This window comes from Rhinopithecus bieti, unplaced genomic scaffold, assembly GCF_001698545.2.
Source record: "Rhinopithecus bieti isolate Rb0 unplaced genomic scaffold, ASM169854v2 scaffold_2888, whole genome shotgun sequence".
Taxonomy (NCBI): Eukaryota; Metazoa; Chordata; class Mammalia; order Primates; family Cercopithecidae; genus Rhinopithecus; species Rhinopithecus bieti.
In genome coordinates this window covers 2,288,946-2,299,290 of record NW_016804209.1, presented here as the reverse complement: position 1 = coordinate 2,299,290, position 10,345 = coordinate 2,288,946, and the positions used below count along the sequence as shown (strand labels likewise).

The 10,345-nt window shown below is 41.7% G+C and overlaps 2 protein-coding genes across 16 annotated transcripts in view; one reads left to right on the top strand and one right to left on the bottom strand.

The window, feature by feature from the left end:
* MTUS1 (microtubule associated scaffold protein 1) overlaps nt 1-8,897 on the top strand; it is a 160,410-nt gene extending 151,513 nt beyond the window's left edge. For all 13 annotated transcript variants that reach the window (XM_017867216.1, XM_017867224.1, XM_017867221.1 and 10 more), the window contains 3 exons: nt 2,806-2,922; nt 5,672-5,769; nt 6,603-8,897. In XM_017867216.1, the coding sequence (XP_017722705.1) occupies nt 2,806-2,922; nt 5,672-5,769; nt 6,603-6,816 (429 nt within the window). In that variant the 3' untranslated portion in view covers nt 6,817-8,897. The remainder of the gene's footprint in view (nt 1-2,805; nt 2,923-5,671; nt 5,770-6,602) is intronic.
* Nucleotides 8,898-9,573: 676 nt separating this feature from the next.
* PDGFRL (platelet derived growth factor receptor like) overlaps nt 9,574-10,345 on the bottom strand; it is a 71,640-nt gene continuing 70,868 nt past the window's right edge. For 2 of the 3 annotated variants that reach the window (XM_017867229.1, XM_017867230.1), the window contains exon 6: nt 9,602-10,091. In XM_017867229.1, coding sequence (XP_017722718.1) covers nt 9,903-10,091 — 189 coding nt within the window. In that variant the 3' untranslated portion in view covers nt 9,602-9,902. Of the gene's footprint in view, nt 10,092-10,345 lie in introns of all 3 variants that reach the window. The other variant, XM_017867228.1, reaches the window with a different exon arrangement.

Sequence of the window (10,345 nt, the reverse complement as noted above, 5' to 3'; positions counted from 1 at the left end):
AGTACAGTGGCACAATCTTGGCTCACTGCAACCTCCGACTCCCTAGTTCAAGCGATTCTCCTGCCTCACCCTCCCGAGTAACTGGGATTACAAGCACACGTCACCATGCCCAGCTAATTTTTGTATTTTCAGTAGAAACGGGGTTTCACCACATTGGCCAGGAAAAGTTCACTCTTTTAAAATGTAAAATTCAGTGGCTTTTAGCATATTCATAAAGTTGTCCATCGGTCACCGGTACTTCATTCTAGAACATTTTTATCACCCCCAAAAGGAACCCTGGACCTATTAGCAGTCACTCCCCATTTCCCTCAAATTCCCCAGCACCAGGCTCTCCCCAGTCTACTTTCTACCTCTACGGATTTACTTATTCTAAGGAATTAATACAAAAGGTTGATTGTACAACATGTGGTCCTTTAAGACTGGCATCTTTTACTTAGTATAAAGTTTCCAAGGTTCATCCGTGGTTTAGCCTATCTCAGTATTTCATTTCTTTTTGTGGATGAGTAATATTTCATCATGTGGATGAATGTCACTTCTGAAAAGTACAGATCTCTTGGAAGCTGAAATTTCTGTTGGCACATTTGTCCTTTCTCCCCTGCCTTCTTCCAACCTTTGTCTTTTTGAAAAAAAATTTTTTCCTGGCTGCTTCTGCCTTTAGTACCACCATTTTCATTCCATGTTTATGCTCTGGGACTGCTGAAGCAAGCTTTTCTCCACTTAAATCTCTGGCCAGCTCTGAAAGTGCATATGTGGATCTCTCAGTGAGACCTTCTGCTAATAATCTCATTGGGAGACCCTCGAGCTGTTTGATAATATTAGATGAGCTTATATTCAAAGAAACTTCAAAGCTATTTATTCTAGAAGATTCTTAGGAAGAGTCAGTGATTTCAGACGAAATCTAGGCTTATATATATGCAGGGATATGCAGGGTGTAAACCTTACTGATGGCTCAGGAAACAGGTTTGAAAGAGCCTCCGGTACACAAAGGGGATTCTTCTACTGCAGCTGCTTTTGAAAAGCTAAGGCAGAGTCAGACTGAGGAACACAGAACCATCCAACTGCTTCTGCCATGTAAGCATGGTGAGGCTGCGGAAAAAGAGAGTGCGTCTGACTGTAGTCCAGGAGAAAGGGACGGGCTGGCAGACGAGGAGGAGAAAATGCAGAGGGTACAAGTCTTGTAAATGCTCTAATTTTAAAACTGACGGTAAGTTATGCCTTTTCCCTCTAACAAAAATGAGGTAGGATTCACTATTTTCAAGGTTAAAAAAAAATCCTATGTACAAGGATAACACTGTATAAAATGTATGAAATTTTAAAATTGATACTTAGTATTTGTATGTATTTACGGGGTACCTGTGATGTGCTGAGACAGTCATAGACTGTGTAATGCCCAAGTCAGGGTGTTGAGGGTATCCGTCATCTGTATCATTTCTTTGTTTGGAACATTTCCTATCTTCTCTTGTAGCTATTTTGAAATACACAATATATTAACTATAGTCACCCTGCTGTTACTGAACACAGAACCTATTCCTCTATCTAACTGTATGTTTGTATGCATTAACCAGCCTCTCCTCATCCCAACCCCAGACCTAGACACGCATACCTCTTATCTAAGGAACCTAGAGGTGAAGATCTGAGTATTAGTCCCTGCCCTGACCCTTTCCAGCTCTGGAAGCTTTCCTGATCTTTCCTGAGTAGGTCGCTTAACCCATGCAACATGTTTCCTCTTTCTGTGTGAAGTAAGGGATTTGGATTAAGTAATCCCTGAAGGCCCTTTCCTGGATTCTCCCTAAGGATTTGTCCAGAGCAGAAACCACTGCCCCGGCAGATAAGCTTGATGATCCACACCACTGACTCTTAATCTAAGACGTTCCTTCATTAAACATATCTGATCAGTGGACTTTAGCTCTTCTTCTGTAGCATACATTCTGGATGGTTTAGTTGAATTTCCACGAATAAAGCAAGGAGTGGGTGGGCAGTGGTGAGGAATCCACATTAATGGTGTGCTCTCAAAGGACGCCTCCCCTGATGTAGCGTTTCTTTTGGAGAGTTTTGTGTTTTTGAGACAGGGTCTTGTTCTACCGCCAGGCTGGAATGCAGTGGTGCATTCACAGTTCACTGCAGCCTTGACCTCCCGGCTTAGTTGATCCTCCTGCCTCAGCCTCCTGAGTAGCTGAGACTGTAGGCGCATGCCACTATGCCTGGCAAACTTTTGTAATTTTTGGAGAGAAATTTTAGTAGGCTACGTACTCCATTCCGTGTAGGTACTGGGGTGTCGCAATATAAAATGATAGGATTATGTCTGCCCTAGAAGTATGGCCTGGTCAGCGTAGCTCCATCATAACAAAAATCCATAGACTCAGGATGTGGTTATCTCTGTTGCTTTCCAGAGAGTGGTATAATGCACTGCTTTTCTTTCCTGATAGTTTGGTAGGAGATAACTGTTGTTCCCTTTTCTCCTGGCAAATGCCAGTAACTGTCTTATAGATAGCCTCATCGCCAGCCAAGATTCTGTTTTGTATGTAAGCAATAGTTTTTCTCTTGATTACAATAATATGTTTGATGCACCTCACGTTTTTGCATATTAACCTACTGATAAATGAGTGAAATGTTTCTTTTCAGTATTAGGACCAGTCTTTGACTTAAGGTGCTCTTCTTTTTCACCTTTCTTTGAAATTTCTCTAAGATGATGAACATCTGTCTCTTACTGCTTGTCTAATGTCTAAATCTAATCAAAGATTCTTTAAGAATTTGAACTATGTGAGTGTGTGGAATAAGAGCAGTATCTTGCTGTGTCCTTTCCAGAAAAATCCTCAGATCATGTACCTGGAACAGGAGTTAGAAAGCCTGAAAGCTGTGTTAGAGATCAAGAATGAGAAACTGCATCAACAGGACATCAAGTTAATGAAAATGGAGAAACTGGTATGTTTCCTTCAGAATGAATGAGGATCTTACAAATAGGGTAATATCTGTGAAATTGAGCCCTGCATTTTAGAACTATGGAGGTAACTGCTCCTGAAGATATTTAGAAATTATACGAAAGATAAAGTTTACATTTTCTTTGCCAAGTTTGTTCAATATTTATTCATGGCTGCCTCCTAGAATGTTTTCTTTTTCAAGGAACGTGTAAAACAGCACCCAGTCCTTGGAAAAACTACAACAAACAAATCAGGCTTACTTACATTTCAGTGGTATGTTGAATCCTCACCTGCATAAGAAAAGTGTTTAAATATCTATGTAAAATCAGTACTTTAATATACCACCCACCCTGGACAGGTTTCTTAGGTCCAAAGCAGTTGGATATGTTTCATAGAAATCAATCCCAGTGAAGCAATACGATCAGAAGTCTTCATCTTGCTTCTTGTGAATTAGCATGTGAGAAAAGAATTACGGGCTGGGCGCAGTGGCTCATTCCCGTAATCCCACAGTTTAGGGAAGTTGAGGCAGGCGGGTCACTTGAGGTGAGGAGTTCGAGACCAGCCTGGCCAACATGGTGAAACCCTGTCTCTATTAAAAATATAAAAATTAGCAGGGTGTGGTGGTGGGTGCCTGTAATCCCAGCTACTGGGGAGGTGGCGGTTGCACTGAGGTGAGATGGCGCCAGTGCATTCCAGCCTGGGTGACATAGCAAGACAGTCTTAAAAAAAAAAAAAAAGTGCTATAATAAGATGAATCCATTTGAACAAGTAGCAAGTGTTACCAAAACTATGAATAACATTCAGTTTGCAGTCTCTAGGACAGAGAATGATGTTAGCGTATGAGGAGTCTGCCCAGAACCGTGTGTGCGCGTGGCATGTTCAGTGTTCAGTATCAGTCTTGGTCCGGCCCTGAAACAGAGCTGCTGCCAGCCAGGACTCTAACCAAGCTGGCAGAGCGTGGCAAGGCAGGTTAAGTGGCCCCAGCCCTCGCGGTGCCTTGCTGTTGACCGTGCAGCTGCTGCGTGCTGCTGGCCTCTTCTCCCCACATGATGAGTGACTCAGGCTTCAAGTGCCTCATTCAAACCCAAACCAGCCCTGGACAGTAGGGGGCACGGGGAACCTCTCTACTGTTTGGTTTGTGTTGGTTGAGGGGTTGGTTTTCTCCTGGAGACTATGATTTCTGTTGAGGGAGGTAACAGCCAAGCCCCTGTGTGGATATACAAGCACTCTGAATTACCAGGAAATTTTTGTAAAGGAAGGAAAGGAACTCATGGTTGTTAATGGGCCCAGCCTAGTATACATACCAGTTCCTGCCAAAGGTCGTCTGTTCCAGCGAGTCTGGTATCTTCTAAATGGTAGTCAGAGGTGACTCAGATAATCCTGTTTATAGTCACACCATATGCCATTCATGCATCAAAACTTTCAAAAAATCATGTGCAGTAGAACAGACTATGCTATAAACTTAACGACACATTTAATTTGTGTTGATCTAGTATTTGTTTCTTGCCATGCCCCAGAGGTATCCTGATAATATCTGTCAGCCTTGCATTGTGTATGTGTGGAAGAATGGGTTGACACAATGACAGGGAAACCCACGGTTCCCTTCATATTTGTAAATGACAGGCCTCTGATGAAATTAAGAGAGAAGCAACAGGAAGTTTTCTAAGATGACTTTCCCATGAAACTAGCACTGCCCATAATCAGCTCTGTGACATGATCAGGACTAGTTTCCCTAGGATGAGATAATAAAGGACAATACCTCCCAGTCTCGAATTCCAGGGTTTTTCCCACATTGTTTTATCTGGGATTCTTTCATAATTACTCAGTGTTTAGGCTCATTTTCTGGAAAGTTATTTCACCTGAACGGCTTGTGGTGAGCTGCTTTTGGATAATAGGATGTCTTAAGAACAACCGGGCTCCAAACTAAGCACCATACTCAAAGTGCATTAGTCCTGCTACAAGGACAAGGGGCTTAGACTTAATTCTGATGGACCTATAATATCGCCTCTTCATAAAACCTTACCTTTAGAAAGTGAGTGGGGGATGGAGGCAGGTCTTCATCATGTTAAGTGACTAAATGTCCGCAGGCATCTTATCCTTTCATCTCTCAGCTGATCAATCTGTTTGCCTTGAAAGTTCAGCCTGCACAGGCCAGCAGAACAGACCTATCTTCAGCTGACCTGAGGAGACTCATGGAGTGTTACTTCTTTGATGGGATGCTCTAAGAGCTCTGTCCAATTACAGCTTTGGGTGGCCACTCAGAGGCAAATGCTGAAGAATTACGATGAAACGGAGTTCAAGTCCATAGTAAACATTGCCAGGGACTGCGAATTGTTGGCCTATGAGTTTTCATCAGACGTGGGAATCTTTTTTTTTTTTTTCTTTCTGCAAAATTCACTTCATAAGAAGATATATAAGCTTTGATAAGTGTGGGCAGTGTGGCTGCAGGGTTTATTTCACATTGAAACAGAAAGAGGCACCAATTCTTAGAGAATGCCAAAACAATGTAGCCTGGAACAAATCTGTTCCCCACTTGTAGCAGTATTGAAGTGGCCTGGCACACATGTTTTCAAAAGACCCAGCTGCTCTGTTTTGCTGTTTGAAAATCTTTTTCGGTATGTTAGTGTGTGAATATTTTAATACGGTGTTGCATTTTCCTTAATCTCCAAAGTGTGCTTACGTCATGAGGTGCCTTAAGAAATGAGGTGTGTTTTTAATATTGTATAAATGTGGGAATTCTTGTGTATGCCAAGGTGGACAACAACACAGCACTGGTTGACAAATTGAAGCGATTCCAGCAGGAGAATGAAGAATTAAAAGCTCGGATGGACAAGCACATGGAAATTTCAAGGTAAAAAGTAAACAATGACGTTTCTCCTGAGCTCCCCCCTCCCTTGCACATCCAGTGTGCTTTCTGGACACGCTCTACCCCTGCACCTCCTGGAAATATGATGGAAGCAGATGGTTGAAGGGGCATTGCTTTCTCTGTGGAACATGTGATGGTAATAGTTCATGCTTTTACCAAAGTGACCTGGACTATACACTGAGACCCAGGCCAGCAAGTCTGCTCCCACGGCCTCTGGCTGCCTCTGAGAATGCTTTCAGACAAGGAGCAATACAAAACCAAATAGAAAACAGCCCCCAGCATAAGACAGTCATAAAACATGTTGAATATTTGCAAAAGTGGCACTCAGCCTACTATGAAATTGCCCAAAAAGTAGAGTTATTATATTTTTTTGAGATGAGGTCTCACCCTGTTGCCCAGGCTGCAGTACAGTGGTGGGAACTTAGCTTCCTGCAGCCTCTGCCTCCTGGGCTCAAGCAATCCTCCCACTTCAGCCTCCTGAGTAGCTGGGACTATGGGCACATGTCACCATGCTTGGCTAATTTTTGTATTTTTAATAGAGACAGAGTGTTGCCATGTTGCCCAAGTTGGTCTCGAACTCCTGGCCTCAAGTTATCCACCCACCTTGGCCTCCCAAGGTGCCGGGATTACAGGCATGAGCCACAAAGTCCAGCCAGTATTTGAGTTTCTTAGCCAGCCAAATACCTGTGACCTTGTGCAGGATTCTGTTTTATCCCAAAGGAATAATTTTGGACTCCAAAATTTCAAATGCTAAGAAAAGTTTTTCAAGTAATATTTTTACATAGATGTACATGGTTTCTGGCTTTTTTTTCTCCAAGGCAACTTTCCACAGAGCAGGCTGTTCTGCAAGAATCTCTAGAGAAGGAGTCAAAAGTCAACAAGCGACTCTCCATGGAAAATGAGGAGCTTCTGTGGAAGCTACACAATGGGGACCTGTGTAGCCCCAAGAGATCCCCCACGTCCTCTGCCATCCCTTTCCAGTCACCAAGGAATTCGGGCTCTTTCCCCAGCCCTAGCATTTCACCCAGATGATGCCTCCCCAAAGTCCACAGACTCTCTGAAAGCGTTTTGATACAGGTCTGCAGGACTGACCCCAATGAGGAACGTGGGCACAGAGGTATAGCAGCACACGTGTGATCACCGTAGGATAACTGGAGCGTCACCACCGCCGGAATCAGCAGCTTCTGAGACTGGAACTCTGGAGGAAGACTTTTGCCTCCATCCAAAAGATTCCTCCAAAAAAAGATTTCGGCATCGACACGGACGTTGTTGCACAAAGCACTTAAAGAACGAGAGCGTCTTGTTCATTGCCTTTTTCACCTAAGCATAGGGGAAAAACTCTCAGGGGCCTATTAAGATAAAGATTTATAACCTTTGTAATGTTCTTCACCACAGACACCTTCTTGTGAGTTTTAGTCTGACTGTGGGGTGGGGGGGGTGTGAATGAAATGGATGTCACAGAGTGTCATGTGTCTGATGCAGCCTCCTTTGCTGTGTATTAAATATCAAAATCTGAATATATCCGGATATGTACTAATCAAATAATCAGCATATACATTTCAGCCAAAGCCATAGAAGAAAAAGCAATAGTTGCTTGAATTATGATCATCTACCACCAACTCTGCGCAGCCCTGTAACAGGGTAGGGAGAGGGTATAACAGGAAAAGCTTTGACTTGTCCCTGTCTATACATTCTCTGTATCTTTTGGGGGTAACTTCTTGGCAGTTTTTCAGTGTTCAGCCATGTCAGTTGAAACTAGATTTTTCTGTAGATTTTTTACTTACCCATGTGAGCCTAACAAACACTATCCTGTTATTCATTTTCTCAGGCTGTGTGTAAATGTAGAATCCTAATTTTCTATTAAAAAAAAAAAAACTGTAAAAGAAAAGGGCAGTACCAATGGGTTTTCCGCCTTATTTTTACCTTAATCTATCCTTGCAGATTTAACCTGTCTTCTTCTCTCCCATTATTTTCATTTTCCCTTTACCTTTCTCCACCATCCAGAGCCACAAAAGCAAACCTTCTACCTCCTACGTACATTTCTCTGGGATAAGGATAAAGGAATACGATTTTCCAGAGCCCCAGAGCCAGCTCATCTTCCAGGTGCTGAAACCACTTTCCAAATAAACTAAAGCCTGGATTTGATACTACAGATTTTGGGAAATCTTAGAATAAAGAATGAGAAAAAGGAAGTCATTGGGCTAGTATAATTCAGAAAGGTAGGATTCTGTGCTTACCGATGATGCAGTATTTGATAGAAGAAAACAGTCTGGGAGGATCACGCTTGTTTTTCAGGTACCCTTTGAGGAGTCCCTCTGTCTTTAGTAGCACAATGGCCCGCTGACGAGTGGAAAATGTGGCTTGTCCAACTCTCCTCCAAGTTGCATTTCAGTTTCTTTCCAAAACTTATTACCTCCCCTAATCGTGAGACTTTGGAAAAGGTGGAAGGAAGAACTGTTGCTTTATCTCCCACTCCCTGCATGTGTCAACATTGTGATGTCAGTATTTACTAATCAACCTTCAGTGGCTGTACAAATAACCGCTGTAGGAAGAAGAGATCCAGGATACTAGAGGTGGATATTTGGGTCATTTACTTGTACACTACATAGCAAGTTGATACTCATGTTGCATGTTCTTTTAAATTAGTGACTGTGTGTCTTAAGTCTTTAACTTCCAATAGTTTATCATGTATGTAACCTTCCATGTTTGCTTCTGATAAAAGGAAATGTAGGGTCACTGCCACTTCCTGGGATATTTCTGCTCACGCTTCCAAGTTCTCAGTGACATTAGCCAAAGTTGGGTTTGCCATTCATCCCCTACACATGGTAAATCTTGTATTGTTCCCTGCCATCCTCCGTATTATGTGACGGGGAAATAAATCTCATAGCAGTTAATACAAAACGTCTTCCGAGGATGGCAGAGAACAGGAGAGAAGATAGGAAACAAAATAGAGAACTTTTAAGATTTTGTTTAAACCAAATGTTTCATGTAGAATGCAAAATGTGAGCACGTCAAAAATATGGATGTGTAGACAACTGTAGTTGTGCTCAGTTTGTAGTGATGGAAAGTGTATTTTACTTTGATCAAATAAATAATGCTGGAATACTCAAGAATTGCATCCTCTGACCTACTTCATTCTTCAGATTCTTCAGACTTACAGCCCTTTGACAGCACAGTAAAGATCGTATCTCCTCTTAGTTTATTTCCCAGGAATTTCCACTGCAACCACATAATTGGTCATGGGTTGAAACTTGGCTCACAGAGCTAGAGTTAGGGCTAAGCTCTTCTTTTCTAAATTCAAAGCTATCTGTGTTTGTTTGAGAAATAAATTTTGGCTGATTTTAACAATTTCTGCTATGTAAGAAAATTGGACAAACTTGGTAAATATTTTTGAATATGGTAAAAAAAAAAAGTCTAAAAGTTGAATGTTCTCAATCTGTGCATCTATTTCATATTGAAAGCTAGACTAAAAACATGCTGTACTTATTGAATAGACTAATCTAGAATTAGTACCTTTGAGTGCAGCAGTTTAAAAAGATGAAGCATACATGATTTTTTCCAATACCTTCATAAATTAACTCACATTTGCTTTAAAGTTGCTACTAAGACAAAATGACATTTCTAAGCATTTGAATCTGGAGTTGTTGCTTGTGGATAAGTAGTTGAACTGTATCTAGAACATTTTAAAATTCTAATATATTGTGGTGGTGATAAAAAGAGAATACTTGGTACTGACCCACGTATCACCACCACCAAGTCTTTTTGGATATACTTTAAGCCAACTTAACAAACACTTATCCCACTTTGTATTCTTTATAAAAACTTGCTCATTTAATAGAAATGATTATATAAAATTGTTTACACATGTATAAAAACTAGGAACACGTATGTAGGTAAGCAGTCAAAATGCATGCTTTCTGTTAGAAAAGTTAACACTTCTGTGAATAGACTGGATGACTTCCTTTTAGTTTGGATGTCTGGGTCGGACTCACAAGATGCTGGGGTTGGCGTTTGGTGCTTGACATTAGCCTCTGGCAAAGCACTAATAAAAAGAACCCCAAAGCTGACTGTGTACACAAATGGGCTTTCTATAAGTTCATTACACTTCCTTTTCCAAGTCAGGAAAACTCAACAGTGGTAGCTACTGTGGTCTGTCCTTGAAGATTCTGAGCAGTGCAAATGTAATATCCTGCATCAATGGTCTCAAAGTCTTCCACTGTAATGACGCTCTGGGAGAGTCTCGTGGTGTGTCCCAGTCCTCTGTGGATCAGCCTCCAAGTGTCTTGGATCGTCACAGGCCTTTCATCCTGTTTAACGACACCCACACAGACTGAAGCATGAGGGACAAGCTGCTGTAAACAGCTCCTACTCACCCAACACTGTTGAGTGTTCCTTTCAAAGAGCAAAGCACATGCTTATAAAAAGACTTTAGTATGCATAGCTCATACGCTGTGGAAGCTTCTACACTGGAATCATTTTAGGCTGCATTTTTTCCAAACAGAGCCTTGAATTTCATTACGCTGTTTGGCGCTGTCTTTCTGCCCTTTTCTTCTATACGTTT